Consider the following 24,698-nt stretch of genomic DNA (forward strand, 5'->3'; position numbering starts at 1 on the left):
ATAATAATCCAACTGGGATGTAACCAAGGCACATCCCACCGTGGCCAGGTCTGACTTCTCCAGGAATAGGTGCAGTTGGCGCACTAGTTTGAACTGTGCACAAGCACTCCTGGTTGCTGTTGATACCTGGGCTTCTAGGTTCAGACCCAAATTCAGGAGTACCCCCAAACTGAGAACCTGCGTTTTCAGGGGAGTGTAATCCCATCTAACACAGGCTGACTCCCTATTCCCACATCTGTCTTACAACTAAATGGGAGCTCCTCTGTCTTGTCTGGATTAAGCATCAACTTCTAGAGCAGTGGTTCTCAACCTGTGGGTCCCCAGGTGTTTTGACCTACAACTCCTAGAAATCCCAGCCAGTTTACCAGCTGTTAGGATTTCTGGGATTTGAAGACCAAAACATCTGTGGCCCCACAGGTTGAGAACCACTGTTCTTGAGCTTCAAGAACTTAAAAGTGCTGGAAATGGATCCCCTTTTCTTAAATTTTTTGGAGAGTCTTATATATTTCTGTCAAATTTTTAATAGATTGTTTCTGGCAGAATTGAATGGAAATTGCAGGTATACATTTCCTTTTTTGAGATGATCAAGGATGTTTTGTTGCTAGAGTGGCTCCTATTGTGGGGGCCAAAATATGGCCCTACAGATTTGTGGCCACAAAGAAACCCTGGAGACATATCTCAAAGTATCAGAGGTTTATTTTGGCTCATTTTAGAGCCAGGAGGTTCTTTTAAATAAAGAGTTTCAGTTGATTTTAAAATTAAAGTTGTTGGCTCCTAGAAAACTAAATGAAGCTCTTAATCTCCTCCCACTCTTGTAAACACTTTTTTCCTGACCACCTGCTAACATAAAAACCTTGAGCCTAGTTTACATATTTGTCCACCAAATGGAATGAGATTATCAGGTTCAGAAATTTCTGCAGTCATATTTCAAATCGGTAGGCACATGTATATATGAAAATGTTAATGAATTGTTTATAGTATTGTTTTAACTTAGAATGATGTCTGTTCCTTTCCTATTTTTGGTTATATTTAGTTTTGGAGAAAGCTAGAAACATAGACTGAAATATACTGGACTTTCTATGCAGTAAAGTAGTTCTATGGATCTCTTTGGCTGGCTCTGCACTGTAGAATGTATCCAGTTTCATACCCCTTTAACTGTCATGGGTGAACCCTATGGAATCCAGGGATCTTTAGTCTGGTGGAGCACCACCACTTTGGCAGAGAAAAATAAAGACCTTTCAAAACTTCAGCTCCCATGATTCCTTAGCATTGGCCATTAATTCAACAGTGTAGATCAGAGGTTCCCAACCTTCCTAATGCTGTGACCTCTTAATACAGTTCCTCATGTTGTGGTGACCCCTCAACCATACAATTATTTTCATTGCTTCTTCACAACTGTCATTTTTGCTCCTGTTGTTAATCATAATGTAAATATACAATATGCAGGGTGTATTTTCATTCACTGAACCAAATTTGGCACAAATACCTGACAAATCCAAATTTGAATACTGGTGAGGTTGCAGGAGGGATTGATAGCAGTTGCTGGGATTTATAGTTAACCTACAATCGAAGAGCACTCTGAACTCCCACAATTATGGAATTGAACCAAACTTGGCACACAGAATTCTCATGACCAACAGAAAATATTGGAAGGTTTTGGTGGGCATTGACCTTGAGTTTTGGAGTTGTAGTTCACCTACATTCAGAGAGCACTGTGGACTCAACCAATAATGGATCTGGACGAAACTTGGCACAGATACTCAATATGTCCAAATGTGAACATTGGTGGGGTTTAGGGAAAACAGACCTTAACATTTGGGAATTGTAGTTACTGGGATTTATAAATTACCTATAATCCAAGCACCCAAAAGAATCCACAAGGAAAACTGGCTAAATGTCTTAAGTCAAGACAAGTTCGCTTGATTATGGTCAATGACCTGTTCAAGAAGATAAATGTCTCAAAGGGAGCATCCACATCAGTGTTTCTCAACCTGGGGGTCAGGAGCAATGTCTCAAAGGGAGCATCCACATCAGGTCAACCTGGGGGGGGGGGGGTTGTGAAGGGGTGTCAGAGCCCCACCAACGATAGAATTGGGCCAAACTTCCCACACAGAACCCCCATGACCAACAGAAAATACTGTGTCTTCGGCGACCCCTCTGGTCTTTGGAGACCACTCTGACACCCTTCACAACCCCCCAGGGGTCCTGACCCCCAGGTTGAGAAACACTGGTGTGGATGCTCCCTTTGAGACATTTATCTTCTTGAACAGGTCATTGACCATAATCAAGCGAACTTGACTTGACTTAAGACATTTAGCTAGTTTTCCTTGTGGATTCTTTTGGGTGCTCTCCAGTTTTCATCTTTTTTGTTTATGATAGAATTGTTTAAGTGCACTCATCAACATGCTTCAAAGGCTTTGCTTTCTAGAACTGCTTAGGAGTTCTTGTTAAGCAACATCTAAAGGATTGCTTGATTGTTTTAGGTGTTTCCAAGAAAGGACCCTTTTGCACTTCATAGCCCTTATAACCTTTAGTTCAGGTTAAGAAAGTTATGAAATTTAAGAAAGATGTGCACTGTTTTTATGGATGGACAGTTTTAAAAATAGGGCTGCTTCCACGTAACCCACGAATCCCAATTGTTTCTTTAGCAGGATTATTAATATTGTTCATTTTCAGTGGACTTTATTGTACTGGTTACACTGTTGCAAAATTTGAAAGAATTTCTGTTCCTGGTTTGAAAGTGTTATTTCCTATTTAATTGTACAGTACTTACTTTGAACATAGTTGTTCTACTCCAGAAACTTCATTTTTATGGCTTCTACAAACTATGTTGAATTGTTTCAGACTCTGAGATATTCATTGAAAAAATATAGCAAAATGCGCTGCAGGATGTCCCACAAAAAGAAAGTTCTAATAGTTTATTAAATGCGTTTCCATATTTTTATGATAGAACCAATGAGTAAATGACATTTATAACTGAATTTAAAAAGATTAAAGTCCTCAACAGGATTGTTACAGGCTACTTTGAAACAAAGACCCGTTATAAATATAAGAAACACACACAAATGGATTGTACAGGTGGATTCTTCTTTATCTGAAATGCTTCAGAATCGATCTGTTTTGATTTCAGGATGATGTTTTTTGTTTGTTTGTTTTTTGGATTTTGGAATACCCGTATTTGCATACAAGTATCTTGGAGATGGCACTTACAGTATACCTAAATAGCCAATTCATTTATGTTTCATATATACCTCTTAAATATAGCCAGGAGCAATTTATACAATATTTTTAAACTATTTTGGACATGAAACACAAGTTTGTGCACATGGAACTATCAGAAAGCAAAGGTATTATTGGGTTGTTGTAGGTTTTTCCGGGCTATTATTTCAGCAACTCATTTGGACAATTTTGGATTATGTAGTAGTTCAACATTACAGATAAGGGAAAAGAAATTCTGCATTCTGCATTATGAGGACTCCATTGTTTATTTTTGCTCTCAAAAAGTTATGTCCTCTTTGTGTTTACTATTGAAAACATATCATGTATTTAAAAGTGACCGGTCTATGTGCCTTCTTATCTAGAATGTTGGTTTGCATCCAGGTCTAAATGAAGTTAATTTACTTTTCTTTATCTGTTTTAACTCACTGCCTTTGAGTTTGGGAGGTGTGCTTCATTTTGCCATATTATATTCATTTTGTAATATTACTTATCATTGGAATATGAAGCTGTGTTAAGAAATAAATTTAGTACTAATACATCATTACAGACAGAATGAAGACGTGCTCAATTCTTCTCCTTATGGGTATGCTTTATGGCTCCATGTTAGTTCAAGGACATATTCTGGGTGGAAAAGTTGATCCTGAAGCCTCTCTGAATGGTGTAAGTATCAGAAAAATATGCTCCAGAATATGAACTCTACTGTGGATTTCAAAGTTTTAAAAACAGATTGCTTTTCCTTTCATTTCTCTCTTTCTCTCTGTGCAGAAAGAACTCATTCAGTATTGGCAGTACCCCTGTGAGGTTTACGATGTTGTGACAGAAGATGGATATGTCTTGACCATCTTCAGAATTCCACATGGCAGAATAAATGACACCACTGAAAGTAGGAGTTTTATTCTAAAATATCCATAGTGTGATTTCCTTTATAATATTACAGTATTATTTATTATTTATTTATTTACTTTATTTCTATACCGCTTTTCTCAGCCCTTAGGCAACTCAAAGCGGTTTACACAACAATGCAAAATATCACAAAACAGTATAATGCAATTAAAATAGATTATAACATCAACAATTAACAACAGTATAACAATCATAACGCCTCAACAATAAAATCAGAATCCACTCTCATTATCCATTGTTCTGTATTCCTATGTTCAATTTCACTGTTTAGTCAAACGCTTGTTCGAATAGCCAGGTCTTCACCTTCCTCCGAAACGCCAACAGTGAGGGGGTCGATCTGATGTCTGCAGGAAGGGCATTCCACAGCCGAGGGGCCACCACTGAGAAGGCCCTGTCTCTCGTCCCCTCCAGGCGCGCCTACAATGCAGGCGGGACCGAGAGCAGGGCCTCCCCAGACGATCTTAGTGTCCTGGTCGGTTCATAGGAGGAGATGCGTTTGAAGAGGTAAGTAGGGCCAGAACCCCAAGTAATAGCTTGGGGACCCAGCGCTGCTCGGGTTATTAGAGAAAGTGGATAATGGAGGTTCTATATGCCAAGTTTGGTCTTTATTGGTCATTGGATGATGGTTGCATTGTTTTCAGGAAGTGAGTGAAGGCACTTGAAGTCCCAGCATCCATGACCCACTCTCCTCCAAACAGTAGCAGGATATAGAGTGGGTCATGGGGGCTCTGTGTGCCAAGTTTGGTTTTTATCAGTCATTGGATGAGGGTTGCAGTCGTTTCAGTAAGTGAGTGAAGGTACTTGAAGTCCCATCATCCATGGCACACTCTTCTCCAAACTGCGGCAGGATATAGAGTGGGTCATAGGAGCTCTGTGTGCCAAGTTTGGTCTTTATCAGTCATTGGATGAGGGTTGCAGTGGTTTCAGTAAGTGAGTGAAGGTACTTCAAGTCCCATCATCCATAGTCCACCCTCCTCCAAACTAAAGCAGGATGTAGAGTGGGTCATGATGGCTCTTTGTGCCAATTTGGTCTTGATCAGTCATTGGATGAGGGTTGCAGTGGTTTCAGTAAGTGAATAAAGGTACTGCAAGCCCCATCATCCATGGTCCATCCCCCTTAGAACTGCATCAGGATGTAGAGTGGGTCATGAGTACTCTGTGTGCCAAGTTTGGACCTGGTCTGTGATTTGTAGGGACTGCAGTGTTCTGTGGGAAGTGAATCAGGTGAAGGTACTGCAAATCCCATCATTCGTGGGCCATCCTGCCCTAATCGACACCAGGTTATAAAGTGGGCCATTGGGCCTCTGTGTGCCAAGTTTGGTCCTGATTCGTCATTGGTGTGGGCCAAGGAAGTGAGTTAAACTACTGCAAGTTCTGTCATCCATGGTCCATCCTCCCTCAAACTGCACCAGGATGTAGAGTGGGTCTTGGGGGGCGGGGGGTCTGTGTGCCAGCTTTGGTCTTGTTCTGTCATTGTTGGGGGCCACAAGGTGTTTTGGACTTCAACTCCAACCATTCCTGACAGCTTCAGGCCCCTTTGCTATTCCCTCTGCTTCCTTGGAATGTTGAGATTGGCCAATCAGAGACCATATGCAAATTGTACCACAGTAGCAGCCAATTAGAATCTTGGAATTTTCAGGCTGGCCAATCAGAGACCATATGCAAACTGTACCACAGTGGCAGCCAATCAGAACACTGCCACATACACATCCCTCCCGTCCTTCCTCCGCATACAAACACTGACCTTTATTACATACATAGATATAGATATAGATTTAAGAATGAGTGTTTTCTTCTTCAGGGAATTTGTAATTCAGAGAAAAGCCACATTTAAAAAAAATAAAACTTCTTTCCCCTTCCCCCCTCTATCTCTGAAAATCCAAGGATAATAATAGAGACTGTGATCCAGACCTGTATTCTGAATTAAATCTGGCTGTTTGAATGGATTTGGTACAGCTTGAACTGAATGAGTTCAATTAAGTTCTGGGATAGATTAGCACCGTGACTGATTTAGAATGATCTAGGCCAGTGGTCCTCAAACTAAGACCCGGGGGCGGATACGACCCTCCAAGGTCATTTACCCGGCCCTCACTCAGGGTCATCCTAAGTCTGAAATTATTTGAAAACACACAACAACAACAATCCTATCTCATCAGCCAAAAGCAGGTCTATACTTCTCATTGAAATACTATTAAGTTTATATTTGTTAAAATTGTTCTTCATTTTAATTATTGTATTGTTTTTAAGTGGTTTTTTTGCACTACAAATAAGATATGTGCAGTGTGCATAGGAATTCATTCATGATTTTTTCAAATTATAATCCGGCCCTCCAACAGTTTGAGGGATTGTGACCTGGCCCTCTGTTTAAAAAGTTTGAGGACCCCTGATCTAGGCAAACATTTGAATGCCAAGGGGAAAAAAGGCCCATCCTGGGTAAGAAAGGTGTAATGACCTTGTGATTCAGTGAGTTGACAAGAATAGCCGGACTTTGCTCTTTGATAGCTTAAACATGTGATCTTTTGCAAGAATGTCATTGTTTGTTTCCAACAATTTTGTGAAATTACTGATGTTATATAGTTGATTATATAATGTGATGGATTTTCAATTTGCTATTTTAATCTCTTTTTAATTTTTCTATTTGTGAATTTTTATGTACTGTATATATTTGAGTATAAACCAACCCAAATATAAGCCAAGGCACTTACTTTTACCACAAAAAACTGGGAAAATATATTGACTCAAATATAAGCTGAGAGTGGAAAATGCAGCAGCTACTGGTAAGTTTCAAAATAAAAATAGATATCAATAAAATTACATTAATCGAGGCATCGGTAGGTTAAATGTTTTTGAATATTTACATAAAACTAATTTAAGATAAGACGGTCCAGCTCTGAGTAAACCATTATTCTAACTCTTTTCAATGTAAATGTGCTTAATAATAATAATAATAATAATAATAATAATGGAGCCCCCAGTGGCGCAGTGGGTTAAAGCACTGAGCTGCTGAGCTTGTTGATCAAAAGGTCGCAGGTTCGATTCCGGGGAGCGGCGTGAGCTTCCGCTGTCAGCCCTAGCTTCTGCCAACCTAGCAGTTCGAAAAAATGCAAATGTGAGTAGATCAATAGGTACCGCTCCGGCGGGAAGGTAACGGCGCTCCATGCAGTCATGCCGGCCACATGACCTTGGAGGTGTCTACGGACAACGCTGGCTCTTCGGCTTAGAAATTGAGATGAGCACCACACCCCAGAGTCAGACATGACTGGACTTAATGTCAGGGGACTACCTTTACCTTTTTAATAATTATAATACTTTATTTGTACCCCGCTATCATCTCCCCAAGGGACTCGGTGCGGCTTACATGAGGCTGAGCCCACAATACATCAGCAAAAACAACAACAGCAATACAAAACAATAAAATGAAACTCATAAACAAAAAACAAGCAGTAAACATTAACAATAGTACAACAATGCTTAAAAACCTATGACTGGGTCAAATGTAATAATTAAAATTTTTAAAAATAATGCTGAACATGACCAGGTGAAATATATAACTAGCAGGCATGTGGCTGGGGGGGGGGGGGGGGGCTTGGGGGGCTTCAGCCCCCCCCCCCCAATTCTCATGGTGGTCCGTGAGAAGGCCTTACTGGTATATTATTTAAACTGTTATGTTTATTCATATCATGATCTGATCACCATGCTCAATATATCCCATATGCATGGGGGTATAGGGATAACGATACAAAAGGTTTGCTTGGGTAGACCCTCTTTCACTCAGACTCAGACCCCCCCCCCCCCCCGAAACAAACTCAGCTCCCCTCAAAACAAAATCCTGGCTATGGGCCTGATAACTAGGATAGAATTTCGAAGAGGAAATATATATCCTTCCAAATATAATAGAGTAAAATAATAAATGTAATAAAATAATAGAGAAAAATAATGGAAATGTAATAATAATAATAATAATAATAATAAATGTAATAATAACAATAATAAATAGAATAAAAAATATAATAATAAAAATTGAGTAAAATAATACATTTAATAATAATAATAGAGTAAAATAATGTAAATCAAAGAATAATAATGAGAGTAAAATAATAATAATAATAATAATAATAAGAAGAAGAAGAAGAAGAAGAAGAAGAAGAAGAAGGTAAAATAATAAATAACCTTGATTCAAGTATAAGCCGAGGGGGACTTTTTCAACCTAATAAAAGAGCTGAAAAACTTGGCTTATATTCGAGTATATATAGTACATCCTGAACTGGGAAAGAGGAAGAATAGCGACAGCAGCAGCAATATTTTTTCGATAAATTGGTGCAAAACAATTCAAGAAGGAAATATTAAAACATATGTAATCTCACATTTTAAAAGTTTGAAATGTCTTCTCTCTTATTCACATATAAGAATGCAGAGTGAAGATATGTGTTCCTAATCAGTAATTTCTTTATGTCTTCCAGGTCCAAAGCCAGTGGTGTTTCTCCAACATGGCTTGCTTGTAGATGCATCCAACTGGTACCAGAATTTCCCCCATAGCAGTCTAGCTTTCATGTTAGCTGATGCTGGCTATGATGTTTGGCTAGGAAATAGCCGAGGAACCAGCTGGTCCCAAAAACACATTTCTCTTTCACCCACGTCAAGGAAGTTTTGGGCATTTAGGTAGTTTGGCTTTTGGTTTTTTGTCATCCCTTCTTCTGAAGCACGTGCAATCTAATAATAGCACATTGCGTTTAATGTCTGAGCAGAGTTCATAGCCTACTCCATGAGACCTAGGAGCTTTTCCAGACTTATCTTATGATTCCTGTGAGTGTCTATAGTACATGTACAAAATATTTATTTATTTGTTTACTGTATTTATATCCTGCCTTTCTCGACCCCAAAGGAGATTCAAGGCAGCTTACAGATAGGCAGCAATTCAGTGCCTTAACAACAATATACAATTTGAATAAACATTTAAATTAAATGGGTTGTTGTAGGTTTTTTGGGCTGTATGGCCATGTTCTAGAAGCATTCTCTCCTGGCATTTTGCCTGCAGTTATGGCATGCATCCTCAGAGGTTGAGAGGTCTGTTGGAAACAAAGAAAATTCGGTTTATATATCTGTGGAATGTCCAGGGTGGGAGAAAGAATTCTTGTCTATTGGAGCTAGGGGTAAATGGTTCAATTGGCCACCTTGATGAGCATTTAATAACCTGACAGTTTCAAGGTCTGGCTTCTTACTGCCTGGGGGAATCTTTTGCTGAGAGGTGGTTAGCTGTCCCTGATTGTTTCTTGTCTGGAGTTCCCCTGTGTTTGAGTGTTGTTCTTTATAATTAATCTATATAAATAAAAATGTAATGTTCGTTTGTGGGATTAACAGAGCGCAAAAACCACTGGACAAATTGACACCAAATTTGGACACAATTTTAGAGTTTTTTTAAAATACTGGTAGCCAAATTTTGTTCATTTTCACGCCTTCGACAATACATTTAAATTAAAATTAACATCAGAATTGAACTACATTAAAACATTTTTAAAAACATTACAATCACTATAAAATTGGAGCCTGGTAAACTAAATGGAATATACACTATTTCAGCATAGAATTTGTTTGCTGTGTACTTCAGCTTTCCGATGGATCTAGCTTAATTTAGTGGGTTTTTTTCCCTTTAAGTTACGATCATATGGCTAAATATGATCTGCCAGCATCAGTTGATTTTGTTCTGCGGCACACTCAACAGAGACAACTATATTATATCGGCCACTCACAAGGAACAACCATTGGTAAGTTACTCTTTACTTATGACTGGGAATATCGAGGAGATTTTGTTCCCAATTTTAATACATCTTCTAATGACCTCATCACAAGTGTCTTCTCGCCACTTCTCAGTGCTACTGGCATGCTGGTGGCACGGAGTTTGCTGGAGCGCATCAGATGATGCAGGGCTACTGTGTCTTTGATGTGGGGCTCTGTGCCTCTGCACTGCCAGCAGATATTTAATACATGTTAACAAACACAAACTATGAACAACTATGAGCCCCCAGTGGTGCAGTGGGTTAAAATGCTGAGCTGTTGAGCTTGTTGACTGAAAGGTCACAGGTTCGAATCCAGGGAGCGGCATGAGCTTCCGCTGTCAGCCCCAGCTTCTGCCAACCTAGCAGTTTGAAAACATGCAAATGTGAGTAGAGCAATAGGTACCGCTCTGGCAGGAAAGTAATGGCACTCCATGCAGTCATGCCAGCCACATGACCTTGGAGGTGTCTATGAACAATGCCGGCTCTTGGGCTTGGAAATGGAGATGAGCACCACCCCCCAGAGTCGGACACGACAAAATGAAGTTCAACAGTGACAAATGCAAGATACTCCACTTAGGCATAAAAAATGAAATGCAAAGATACAGAATGGGGGACAATGCCTGGCTCGAGAGCAGTACGTGTGAAAAAAACCTTGGAGTCCTCGTGGACAACAAGTTAAACATGAGACAACAATGTGATGTGGCGGCAAAAAAGCCAATGGGATTTTGGCCTGCATCAATAGGAGCATAGTGTCTAGATCTAAGGAAGTAATGCTACCCCTCTATTCCGCTTTGGTTAGACCACACCTGGAATATTGTGTCCAATTCTGGGCACCACAATTCAAGAGAGATATTGACAAGCTGGAATGTGTCCAGAGGAGGGCGACTAAAATTATCAAGGGTCTGGAGAACAAGCCCTATGAGGAGCGGCTTAAGGAGCTGGGCATGTTTAGCCTGAAGAAGAGAAGGATGAGAGGAGATATGATAGCCATGTATAAATATATGAGAGGAAGCCACAGGGAGGAGGGAGCAAGCTTATTTTCTGCTGCCCTAGAGACTAGCATGCGGAACAATGGCTTCAAACTACAAGAAAGGAGATTCCATCTGAACATGAGGAAGAACTTCCTCACTGTGTGAGCCATTCAGCCGTGGAACTCTCTGCCCCGGAGTGTGGTGGAGGCTCCTTCTTTGGAAGCTTTTAAACAGAGGCTGGATGGCCATCTGTCAAGGGTGATTTGAATGCAATATTCCTGCTTCTTGGCAGGGGGTTGGACTGGATGGCCCATGAGGTCTCTTCCAACTCTCTGATTCTATGATTCTATGGACTTCATGTCAGGGGAAAGCCTTTACCTTTACTATGAACAAGATTTCGAGTATGGTTTATTTGGATTTTGGTATATTCATACTATGAAAATATGTTAGTTTGAAATTGGCATGTGCGCTTTATTTTTTAGAGAAAATAAATTATCATTTTATTAAAGTAAAAAATAAACAGACCATCTTATTAGATTTCCCCATAGACCTATCACCATGCTTTTCTTTGAAATTAAATAAAGTTTATTTTTCTTTCCCTTAGCTTTTATAGCTTTTTCTACCAATGCTCAATTGGCTGCCAAAATCAAGATGTTTGTTGCCCTAGCACCTGTTGCCACAGTCAAGTATGCAAAAACGCCTTTAACAAAGCTTTCAATACTTCCCGATTTTCAAATCAAGGTATGTATATATTTATGGTGTCTTTGCTTATGACTAATTTTGGAGCCGAGTGATGACGACAGGGGAATCTAGGGGAAGGAAGCAGGGCTTGGCCTCAGAATGAAATAGTTGTAAATGACTGGCTTTATACAGCATTGAGTTTTCATTTAAATATTTAATCTTGTCTTTCTCTTTATATATAACCCAAAGTGCCTTAGAAGCCCAAAGACAGGGTATAGTTTAAAAATATATTTACACAAAAGTTTTTAAAAATTAAATGACAGTCAGTGGCATCACTAGGATTGTATATCACTCCCATAGACTTCTTCCCATACCAGACTATAATAATAATAATAATAATAATAATAATAATAACAATAACAATAACAATAACAACAACAACAACAACAACACTTTATTTGTACCCTGCTACCATCTCCCCAGGGGACTCGGTGCGGCTTACATGAGGCCAAGCCTGCAATACATCAATAAACAAAGCAATGCAATATAAATAATAATCACATGAACAAAATAGACAAAAGCAATAAACAGTAACATATAAACATTTAAAACTAAAGACCGGGCCAAATGTGATAAATTAAAATTAAAAAATTATGCTGATGTGAACCAGGTAGGATATAATTGGGATAGTATTTTTTAGAGAGAATGAGGGAATGCAGTCAATCCTAAGGCAGTAATAAAGTGCATTTTGAGGACATAATGCTGAGTTGTGTTGTTCATTCGTTCAGTCGTCTCCGACTCTTCGTGACCTCATGGACCAGCCCACGCCAGAGCTCCCTGTCGGCCGTTACCACCCCCAGCTCCCTCAAGGTCAGTCCAGTCACTTCAAGGATGCCATCCATCCATCTTGTCCTTGGTCGGCCCATAATGCTGAGAGTTTTCCTTATTCTGGGAAGGCACACTGGAACAACCACGTTTTCAAGCTCCTCTTAAAGACTGCCAGTGTTGGGGCATGTCTGATGTCTCTGGGAAGTGAGTTCCAGAGTCGAGAGGCCACCACCGAGAAGGCCCTCTCCCTCGTCCCCACCAATTGCTTCTGCGAAAGAGGTGGGAGCGTGAGCAGGGCCTCTCCAGATGATCGAAGAGATTGTGTGGGTTCGTATACAGAGATGCGGTCACATAGGTAGGCGGGTCCCAAACCGTTCAGGGCTTTGTAGGTAAGAACCTGCACCTTGAATTGGGACCGGAAAGTGAACGGCAGCCAGTGGAGCTCCTTAAACAGGAGGGTTGCACCAGTTAGTAACCTGGCTGCCGCCTGTTGTACCAATTGGAATTTCCGGGCCATTTTCAAGGGCAGCCCCACGTAGAATGCATTACAGTAGTCCAATCTGGAGGTGACTAAGGCATGGACCACCCTGGCCAGATCTGCCTTCACGAGGTACTGTCACAGCTGGCGCACAAGTCTTAATTGTGCAAAGGCCTTCCGGCCACCACCGACGCCTGAGATTTAAGTGTCAGTGATGAGTCCAGGAGGACACCCAGACTGCGGACCTGTGATTTCAAGGGGAGTGTAACCCCATCCAGCACAGGTTGCCACCCTATACCCCGATCCAGTTTGCGATCAAACACAATAATTTCAAGAAGTGAATAAGCATAGAGTTTTAGCCTATAATGCATGCAAGGTGGGTTTACAGGGGGAAATGTTGGTTAGGCATGTGCAAAAAATTTGGAAGTTTCAGAAATTGTAAGCAAATTGGAAGTTTTGTAAATCAGAAGCCATATTTGAAGCATTTGCATGGCCCACACCAAATATCTTTGAATTGAAACATACCCCATACTTTTTCATTTTAGTTCTGTAAATCTCAGAAGGCTCCCAAAGTCTGCTTTATATTCAGTGCAAGGCAAGGAAGCAAAGTGAAAGGCTGCCTTAGTTCCTTGCTATTCCTCTTTGAAATTAATGTAGTCTCAGCATTAGCAGAGGGCAAAAGAGGGTGCAGTGCATTTTGGCAACAGAACAGAACTCTGGGAAATGTAGTTTGGGAAGGGAGGAACCTTTGCCAGAGAATTCAAAAGGCCCTGCTCTAAACTCAATTTCCCAGACTGCACCAGCATGAAAAGACACCAATCAGTTCTTTACTTTAAACTACTTGCAAAGTAATGACCATATTATTAAACAGGAAAGAACACTTTCAAAGTAGGAACATGTTTTCTTTATTATTAAAAATGTTTTTACAAAAAAATTGAAAACTTACCAACAATCTGTGGATAAGCTAAATGTTCTGAAATTTGGTGGGCTAACAGTGGTAAATGTGTTCCACCATTGTAGCACATTTCAACTCAATAGCATTAATTTGAGGGAGATGGAAGCTCCTGAAGTTTCCCCAATTCTAGTAATTTAATTATGAGCATGCCCAGTTTTGAAATGGCCTTTGAACCATGTTTTACTGGATCACACAACTCTATTTTATAATTAACTACAGGGATATTTTGATTAAAAAAACAGATTAAAACAATATAAAATTGTAGGACATAGTTTAAAAATGAACAGCCCCATTAAAATGCTTTCTGGTACATAAATTACATGCAACAACATGCCAAGTATAAAGATCTTTGCTTGTCAGCAAAGGAAAGAAGTTATACTAGATCAAAGTTTCTTAAACTGTGGCTTGTGACCTTATTTGGAACCCCCTACTGCAGTGGTTCTCAACCTGTGGGTCCCCAGATGTTTTAGTCTTCAACTCCCAGAAATCCTAACAGCTGGTAAAATGGCTGGGATTTCTGGGAGTTGTAGGCCAAAACACCTGGGGACCCACAGGTTGAGAACCCCTGCCCTACTGTATTAGGGGGTCATGAAAAATCCGGGTAGCTTGCCACCTAGTGGCTGTTTTATTTATTTATTTATTTATTTATTTATTTACTTTGCTTATATACCGCCGTTCTCAGCCCGAAGGCGACTCACAGCGGTTTACACCAATAAAAACAGCAATAATTCAATGCACCTATAGCAATTAACACATTATCCACTTAATAAACAACAAGCAATTACATTAAACAATTATTACAATAACCAACCCAATCGTCTCATCATCAAAGCGTAGTCCAAATTCGTCGTCCATTGTTCCATTCCTATGTTCAATTACCAATATTGCACTGGATTACTCGAACGCCTGCACAAACATCCAGGTCTTCAACTTTTTTCGGAATGCCATGAGAGATGGTGCCAGCCTAATGTCCGTAGGAAGGGCATTCCACAGCCGAGGAGCCACCACCGAGAAGGCCCTATCTCTCGTCCCCGCCGGCGGGATCGAGAGCAGGGCCTCCCCGGAAGATCTCAGAGACTTGGTGGGTTCATAGACATTGACATGAATCCAGGACAAAAAAAGGAGCGCCAACAGAATATGTTCTGTCGCTTGATGTTGCAAAGCAAACATTCAAGCATAGCATTAAAATTGTGATGATGCTCTATGTCTCGCAGTATAAAATATTCAGCCAAGATGTAATTCTTTATATAAAAATAAACAAGCACATCCGTCTCATTAGTGCGCAGATTTGTTTTCATTTTTGTTAAATGGTAAAATGATATGTAGAACAAAAAATTGTTCTAAAATAAATTTCTTTGTGATTTATTGTCAGTAGATAGTTGATTTTTATACCTATTTGATATACTTATATTCCTGGGGTTGCGTAAAAATGTCTTAGCTGAAAAATGGAAATAGTTTATGTGTAGCAGGTATAGCTCTCTAAGCAGGTCAGGCCTCCACAAACTAATCTGGATAGTGGAATATGGCTTCTCTGTTCTCCCCCATCCCTTTAACCCAAGATAGTATGAAGGAAAATATGGGGTAAGTTGACAGCTTTAGCAGATAGAGAGAAGGATTCTACTGTCACTTTCTCTAGTCCCCTTCCAAGGCATAAGAAGGGAACAGAGTTGAGATTTATGTGCATAAGTGAACAGCATGACACCAGGTTGTTGTAGGTTTTTCGGGCTATATGGCCATGTTCTAGAAACATTCTCTCCTGACGTTTCACCTACATCTATGTCAAGCACCCTCAGAGATTGTGACCTCACAGCTTCTGAGGATGCTTGCCATAGATGCAGGTGAAACATCAGGAGAGAATGCTTCTAGAACATGGCCATATAGACCAAAAAACCTACAACAACCCACTGATTCCAGCCATGAAAGCCTTCAACATGTCTAGATCTAGGGAAGTCATGCTACCCCTCTATTCCGCTTTGGTTAGACCACACCTGGAATATTGTGTCCAATTCTGGGCACCACAATTAAAGAGAGAGATTTACAAGCTGGAATGTGTCCAGAGGAGAACGACTAAAATGATCAAGGGTCTGGAGAACAAGCCCTATGAGGAGCAGCTTAAGGAGCTGGGCATGTTTAGCCTGAAGAAGAGAAAGCTGAGAGGAGATATGATAGCCATGCATAAATATGTGAGAGGAAGCCACAGGGAGGAGGGAGCAAGTTTATTTTCTTGGCTTCAAACTACAAGAAAGGAGATTCCATCTGAACATGAGGAAGAACTTCCTGACTGTGAGAGCTGTTCAGCAGTGGAACTCTCTGCCCTGGAGTGTGGTGGAGGCTCCTTCTTTCGAAGCTTTTAAACAGAGGCTGGATGGCCATCTGTCAGGGGTAATTTGAATGCAATATTCCTGCTTCTTGGCAGGGGGTTGGACTGGATGCCCCATGAGGTCTCTTCCAACTCTTTGATTCTATTATTCTATGAACATTAACATGACACCATTTGGGAAATGCTTTAGTGGCTGATCTTTTAAAAAGAGCAGGTCTTCAGGGGTCCAGAGGTAAGATTTTGAGGGAATCTCTGGGGTTTCCCTCCGGGCTGTCTTGTGGGGCATCTCATTTCTAATTTCAGGGTGAAGCAGGTTGAATAATTGGCAGTTCTTGCCTAAAGCCCAAGGCTGATCTGGATTGCCAATCTGGTTAAATAGATCTTGCATAGATTTAATGCTTTACTGAAATTTGAGAATTTTCACTGTCTTTTGTAATTAGCAAATTTTCAATTTTGGAAGCTTGTAGAATTGGAATAAGAATTGGTTTCTACCTAAAATTTTGCAGGAACTGTTTGGAGCTAAAGAATTTTTGCCGAAAAGCTATTTTCGTTCCACAGCAGCTGCTGGATTTTGTAGCCGAAATGCACTTGTATCCATATGTAGCAACCTCTTGTTCATATTGTGTGGATTTAATGAGAACAACTTAAATATGGTGGGTACAGTCTTTCTATTATCATTTTATTTATTCTATACACATGTTCTTTATGAACTACTTAACTGTTGTCAGTGAAATCCTTCAAAATATCTTTGTTTTAGTGGAAGCCCACAATAGCCAACTAGTTTTGTAAGCTCACAACCATAACACAAAGACAACAATTGAGCCATCCCTTCTTGGTGACTGGCAACTGGGGACATTCTGAACAACAGTGGTCAACATGACTAGTGGGCTCTGATACATCTATCTCCCCTTTGGGGATTTGTCTAATCCCTCTTATCCAGTGGCCACCACCACTGAAATTTACTAATGGTTTAATTCTTTAATTATACTATGTAACATCATTTTTGTTCCTGGGTTATAAATGTTATTTTCTAATTGGTTCTATCATAAAAAAACATGGAACGACTGCAAAAACTTTGTTTTTGTGGGACATCCTGCAGCACATTTTTCCATAGCTTTTCAATGAATATCTCATTGAGTCTCAAGTAATTCAACGTAGTTTGTGGCACACAAAAACAACGTTTCTGGAGGATAAGAACTACTTTCAAACTAAGTACCGCACAATTAAACAGGAAATAATACTTTCAAACCAGAAATAGAACATATTTCAAATTTTGTTATATAGTGTTATAGAGTGTATAGTTTCTCTCCTTCTCCCTCTGCCTTCTTATTGTCATGAATGTCATGAATGTAAGAATTTTCTCTGTGGGCCCAGCTACACTGACCATTTCTCTTCCTAGCGGTAAATTTCCTCTAATTTCTTGTTGTCTCACACCTATTTGTAACAACAACAACAAGAAGAACAACAGCAACACTTTATTTACAAGGGTTGAATGAAATGTAATGCCTCCACCTTCGTAACTCCTCAACAGATGGCAGTATTGATATGCGGCAGGTACTGGCTTGTTCAGTAGACTCTCCTTTACAGTTCCATTTTGGTAGGAAGCCTTAGCATTGAATGGTTGTGTTGTTAAAGTGCAAAGTATGGAACCCTGCGCAGATGGTCAGTCAATGTGACTTAAGCAACGTGCAGTCATTGAATTCTTGACAGCAGAAGGTGTCACCCCAAAGGAGGTTCATCAGAGCTGTTTATGGTGATTTTGTTGATGTGAGGACTGTGCGCCATTGGGCGAGTAAGTTTAAAGATGTTGAGGTAGGAACATCTGACTTGCGTGACGTACTAAGAGTTGGATATCTTGTGACAGCAACCACTGAGTTTCACAAGCAAAAGGTCGACAGATTGATTCAGGATGATCATCGTATCACTCAGAGAGAAATTTCAAGCATAATCAGCATTTCACAAGAATGTGTGGGTCACATTATTGCTTTGCTTGGCTTTCGGAAGATCTGTGCACAATGGCTACACAGTAGAACTTCAGAGACTGGATCTCCTCACAGTACAGCATCCTCCATACAGTCCATATTTAGCACCGTCTGACTTCCATCTGTTCCCGATAATGAAAGATCTGCGGGGACATCATTATGCATCTGATGAAGATGTTGAAAGAACTGGGAGATGCTGGTTGCAGAAACAGAGTGTCAACTTCTTTCGTGACAGTTTCAGAAAACTTGTTCTTTATTGGCAGAAATGTATCCAATTGTCTGGTGATTATGTGGAAAAGTGAATTGTGGTAGTTAAAGAGCACATTCTAAGGATTATTTCTGCGTATGATTTATTAAAATATTCCCATCCAAACGCAAGCAACGAAGGTGGAGGCATTACTTTTTATTCAACCCCCCTATATTCCACCCTATCTCCCCATGGGGACTCAGGGCAGATCACAGTACACATACATGGCAACCATTCAATGCTGTTTTGGAAAGACAATACAGAGACAGACAGAACAGAAAGAAATTACATGCAAGTCGAACGTCTGTAACTCTGGCGCTGCCTGTATATGGGTAACATTTTTTTCTTTATGGGAGAGGGGTTCTAATACAACAAAAAGAAAGTGAATACTATATTTGTGACAATTGTGAAAGATCAAAACAACTAAAAAGTAATTTCATCTTTCAGAGCCGAGTAGATGTGTATGTATCGCATGCACCAGCTAGCACATCTGTTCAAAATATTATCCATTGGAAACAGGTACATTACACAGAGGAATAATGCATTATTTTTTTAAAAAAATATTAATCGCAATGTGGATGACTTTTCTTTTCCACTAATTATTACAATTCCTTTGTTGCTTGTATGTCTTTTTAAATGGTTTAAAATGTATGGGAAATTCATTCTCAATCAGTTTTAGAGCAGTGGTTCTCAACCTGTGGGTCCCCAGGTGTTTTGGCCTACAACTCCCAGAAATCCCTGCCAGTTTACCACCTGTTGAAGCCCAAAACATCTGGGGACCCACAGGTTGAGAACCACTGGTTTTAGAGGATTCTTGTTCATATGATAGCAAATGAGCAAAAAAAAGGTACCAGCTGATACCCAGATACCAGTTTCCTCAAACAGTTCTAATTTTACAACTCTCCTTGGTTGTAATTTTTTTTGACATTTTCAATTGAGAAGGAAGAATGGCAAAAGGTTGAACTGCTGTTTAGGAAACAAAATTGCAAAGCTACCTTGACTTCGCACAACTGGTCAAATTAGCCAATTTTACGTAATTTCATTTCACAGTTTAAGTAGTTTTAAAACCACTTCCTTCTGGAGATGTAAATAACCAGTTTTTCATGCTTGCAGGCAAGAACTTTTGCATATTTCTTAATACCATTATCCAAAATGTGAAAGGTCATAGACAAATGTGTGAAAACTTTATTGTCTTGAAAATTGAAATCATTTTTTTATGAAAAACAATCAATTACACATTGTTTTTGGTTTTTCACAAGAAGTGTTTTTTGCTCAAAATATGCTGTTTTTTGTTTTTAAAAATGTTCTTCCACAACAGGAACGAATACAATTCTTGCAACATAAACTGAATTTCAACGCAAATGACTTTTTCATAAAAAATGTCTTAAAATGTGAATAAAACCACACATTTAGTACAGAGACACAAACAATGATAACATCTAATAGTAAACTTTACCGTATTGATTTCTAAAACCTCTTGCCACTAAGAATTCCTCATAGAATCATAGAGTTGGAAGAGATCTCACGGGCCATCCAGTCCAACCCCCTGCCAAGAAGTAGGAAAACCAAATTCAAAGCACCCCTGAGAGATGACAATCCAGCCTCTGCTTAAAAGCCTCCAAAGAAGGAGCCTCCACCACACTCCAGGGCAGAGAGTTCCACTGTTGAACAGCTCTCACAGTTAGGAAGTTCTTCCTAATGTCCAGGTGGAATGTCCTTTCTTGTAGTTTGAAGCCATTGTTCCGCATCCTAGTCTCCAGGGCAGCAGAAAACAAGCGTGCTCCTTCTTCCTTATGGCTTCCTCTCACATATTTATACATGGCCATCATGTCTACATAGCCTTCTCTTCTGCAGGCTAAACATGCCCAGCTCTTTAAGCCGCTTCTCATAGGGTTTGTTCTCCAGACCCTTGATCATTTTAGTCACCCTTCTCTGGACAATATTGGTTCCAAATAAACTCTAAAGGAAGGAAGCTTCATTTACAATGCACTGCACGCAAATAGCTTGTTAGGCCAAGAAGCACATGTTTATCTTCACCTTGTGACTCCTCACTACTCTATGCATTTTGTTGTTGTTTATTTGTTCAGTCGCTTCCAGCTCTTTGTGACCTAATGGACCAGCCCACGCCAGAGCTCCCTGTTGGCCATCACTATCCCCAACTCCTTCACGGTCAAGCCAGTCACTTCAAGGATACCATCCATCCATCTTGCCCTTGGTCGGCCACTCTCCCCTTTTCCTTCCATTTTCCCCAGCATAATTGTCTTCTCTAAGCTTTCCTTTATTCTCATTTTGTGGCCAAAGTACTTCATCTTTGCCTCTAATATCATTCCCTCCAATGAGCAGTTGGGCTTTATTTCCTGAAGTACGGACTGGTTGGATCTTCTGGCGGTCCAAGGCACTCTCAGAACTTTCCTCCAACACCACAGTTCACAAGCGTCTATCTTCCTTCACTCAGCCTTCCCTATGGTCCAGCTCTCACATCCATAGGTTACTACGGGGAATACCATTGCTTTAACTATGTGGATCTTGGTTGCCAGTGTGATGTCTCTACTCTTCATTATTTTATTGAGATTGGTCATTGCTCTTCTCCCAAGAAATAAACGTCTCCTGATTTCCTGTCTGCAATCTGTATCTGCAGTAATCTTTCCACCTAGAAATACGAAGTCTATCACTGCCTCCACGTTTTCTCCCTCTATTTGCCAGTCTTGTTGTATGCATAATCTATGCATACATGGCAAATAATAAAGTTTCCTTTTTCAAGGAACCAGCTGGAAAGTGATGATTTATTCAGTGGTCCTAAATCATCAGCCTGGAGATGTTCTCTGTCTTCAAAATAATATGAAAGAGCACAATCCACATACATATAAGTGAAAATATAGACTAAACAGCATTCATTCTTTATCTCTTTAAAACTGAATGGAGCTATTAATTTTACTATGAAAGGAATAGAAAAAATATTACAACCTCTGAGCATGTTTGCCATAGATGCAGGCAAAACGTCAGGAGAGAATGCTTCTAGAACATGGCCACATAGTCCGAAAAATCACAACGACCCATTGATTCCAGCCATGAAAGCCTTCAACAATACAATACTATGTTTTGTTGTCATATTTCATATGTTTCCTATACTTTCCAATCATAGTAAGAAATGCATATATGCTTGTTATTTCTTTGTATTTGCAGGCAGTCAATGGAGGTAAACTTCAAGCTTTTAATTATGGATACAGAGAAAACCAAATTCATTACCACCAGGTAAAACATTTCACAGGAATAAAAAAAATTACATTTTCTCAGTCTAATGGAGTACTTTTAGGCTGGATCTCCACTGCCCTATATCCCAGGATCTGATCCCAGATTTTCTGTTTTGAACTGGATTATTTCAGTATCCACTGCCAGATAATCTGGGATCAGATGCTGAGATATAGAATCATAGAATCAAAGAGTTGGAAGAGACCTCATAGGCCATCCCCCTGCCAAGAAGCAGGAATATTGCATTCAAATCACCCCTGACAGATGGCCATCCAGCCTCTGTTTAAAAGCTTCCAAAGAAGGAACCTCCACCACACTCCGGGGCAGAGAGTTCCATTGCTGAACGGCTCTCACAGTCAGGAAGTTCTTCCTCATGTTCAGATGGAATCTCCTTTCTTGTAGTTTGAAGCCATTGTTCCTTGTCCTATAGGACAGTGTGGATCCAGCCTCAGGACCTTTTGAGAGCATAGCCATAGACTGTAATAAAAGCTCACGAAACTAGCAGTCCAGCAATATTGAGAGGGCTGCGTATTGCCCTTCTAGGAAAATGTAGGAGGTAGACATCAGATATCTTTTGCTCCATCTGGATTTTCTGAATAGATGGTCTATTGGAAAGATAAGACCGAAAACAAATGTAATAGATTAAGAACGACATATAGATTCTCCATATATGAAACATCAAGTTTTACTCTGACAAGGCATAGCCATCAATTTAGTCAAAAACCTGAAAGTAAGTTTTGCATCATTTTAAAAAAATCAAGAACACCAGAAAATGGATTATATTATTGTTTACTTAATTTACAATTTTCAATAATAGATGTAACACTGTTTGATGAACTGATAAAGAGATCGCTATCTGTTACAGGAGTCAGATTTTGTTTCAGTTGACTATTAATAAACATTATTTATCAATGTCTAAGGAACAGAAGTCTAATTAATATTCGAGGCTTACTGTCTCGTGTTTACATATAAAATAACTGACCAAATTTTGTTAGCAAATTTTGTTTGTTGACTTTCCCCTATTTTTATTTATTTTGTAAGACTACACCACCTGAATACAATATAACAGACATGAATGTGCCAACTGCCCTTTGGAGCGGTGGAAAGGACTGGCTTTCTGGCCCTTCTGATGTTGCTGTCCTAATCCCCAAAATCAAGAAACTAATCTTCCACCAGCATTTTCCTGAATGGAACCATCTGGATTTTGTGTTTGGTATGGATGCATCTGAAAAAATGTATTACCCCATCATTGCATTGTTACAGAAGAATCCCTAATCGTGTTTATTACTTCAAATAAAGAGTTCATGTGACTTTTTTGTCTGTATTTTTTGAATAAAATTTCTGAATACTTTCTAAAATTATGATTGAAAACTCCATTCATTCTAAGTCCATAGAGCAATGAATGCCAGTTCAAGTTGTTCTAATGTATATATTAGTCTACTACAACGTTTCTCAACCTGGTGGTTGGGACCCCTGGGAGGGTCACGAGGGAGATGTCAGTGGGGTTGCCAAAGGCCACCAGAAAACAAAGTATTTTCTGTTGGTTTGGGGGGGGGGGATCTGTGTGGGAAGTTTAGCCCAATTCTTTCATTGGTGGGGTTCAGAACGCTCTTTGATTGTAGGCGAACTATAAATCCCAGCAATGACAACTCCCAAATGTCAAGGTCTATTTTCCCCAAACTCCACCAGTGTTCATATTGGGGCATATTGAGTATTTGTGCCAAGTTTGGTCCAGATCCATCATTGTTTGAGTCTACAGTGCTCTCTGGATGTAGGTGAACTACAACTCCAAAACTCAAGGTCAATACCCACCAAACCCTTCCAGTATTTTTTGTTGGTCATTGAAGTTCTGTATGCCAAGCTTGGTTCAGTTCCATCATTGGTGGAGTTCAGAATCCTCTTTCACTTCACTTCACTTTATTTCTTAATTAGTCGCTCTCCACCAAGGTGCTCCAAGTGACTTACAATTTAAAATAGCATTTTGTTGTTGTTCATTCGTTCAGTCATCTCCGACTCTTCGTGGCCTCATGGACCAGCCCACATCAGAGCTCGCTGTCGGCCATCACCACCCCCAGCTCCTTCAAGGTCAGTCCAGTCACTTCAAGGATGCCATCCACCCATCTTGCCCTTGGTTGGCCCCTCTTCCTTTTATGTTCCCCTTTCCCCAGCATAATTGTCTTCTCTAGGCTTTGCTGTCTCCTCATGATGTGGCCAAAGTACTTCAACTTTGTCTCTAGTATCCTTCCCTCCAATGAGCAGTCGGGCTTTATTTCCTGGAGGATGGACTGGTTGGATCTTCTCGCAGTCCAAGGCACTCTCAGAACTTTCCTCCAACACCACAGTTCAAAAGCATTTAATAGCATTTACACAATAGCATTTACACAATATAAAATCAAATAGCATTTACACAATATAAAAACATTCAACATAAAAACATACAACAGTGACTATTTGGCAAATTAGATCTGATCACTTTACTTAAATGCACAACCAAACAGCCAAGTCTTGAGCGCCTTTACAAAAGGTCACAACTTCGACATTGCTCTAATATATGGAGGCAATGAGTTCCACAGAATTGGAGCATAGATCGAAAAAGCTCTACATCGTGTAGCTTCCAGGTGTACCTCCCTAGGGCCTGGTATGTATAGGAGATTTTCTTGGGTGGATCAAGGTAACCACTGATGGGAAAAAGGAATGAGGCGGTCCCTAAGATATAAAGGTCCTTGGCCATTTTGAGCTCTAAATGTCAGGAATCAGTATCTTGTAAGAGATCCGATGTTCTATTGGTAGTCAATGCAGTTGTTGTAGAATCGGTGTAATATGATTGTAGGTGAACTATAAATCCCAGCAACTGCAACTCCCAAATGACAAAATCAATCCCCCCACCAGTATTTACATTTGGACACATTTGGGTATTTGTGCCAAATTTGGTCCAGTGAATGAAAATACATCCTGCATATCAGATATTTACTAGGCCTGTCGGTTTTAGTTCGTTAATTCTTTAATTCGTTATTAAATCGTTATTTTTACCATATCCGACGCGATATCAAAACATATTTTCAAACCCGGAAGGGTTTAAAAATATCGAAAC

General features: G+C 39.9%; 1 protein-coding gene across 2 annotated transcripts in view; it reads left to right on the forward strand.

Moving 5' to 3' along the window:
- The first annotated feature begins 848 nt into the window (after positions 1–848).
- Positions 849–24,698, forward strand: part of LOC132771124 (gastric triacylglycerol lipase-like) — a 29,333-nt gene continuing 5,483 nt past the window's right edge. Inside the window, exons 1-10 of one of the 2 annotated variants that reach the window (XM_067465719.1) lie at positions 849–935; positions 3,767–3,879; positions 3,985–4,102; positions 8,583–8,781; positions 9,775–9,884; positions 11,472–11,608; positions 16,636–16,782; positions 18,806–18,877; positions 21,542–21,610; positions 22,649–22,820. In XM_067465719.1, the coding sequence (XP_067321820.1) occupies positions 890–935; positions 3,767–3,879; positions 3,985–4,102; positions 8,583–8,781; positions 9,775–9,884; positions 11,472–11,608; positions 16,636–16,782; positions 18,806–18,877; positions 21,542–21,610; positions 22,649–22,820 (1,183 nt within the window). In that variant the 5' untranslated portion in view covers positions 849–889. Of the gene's footprint in view, positions 936–3,766; positions 3,880–3,984; positions 4,103–8,582; positions 8,782–9,774; positions 9,885–11,471; positions 11,609–16,635; positions 16,783–18,805; positions 18,878–21,541; positions 21,611–22,648; positions 22,911–24,698 lie in introns of those variants that run through there. The other variant, XM_060768772.2, reaches the window with a different exon arrangement.

This window comes from Anolis sagrei, chromosome 3, assembly GCF_037176765.1.
Source record: "Anolis sagrei isolate rAnoSag1 chromosome 3, rAnoSag1.mat, whole genome shotgun sequence".
In the NCBI taxonomy this organism is placed as follows: domain Eukaryota; kingdom Metazoa; phylum Chordata; class Lepidosauria; order Squamata; family Dactyloidae; genus Anolis; species Anolis sagrei.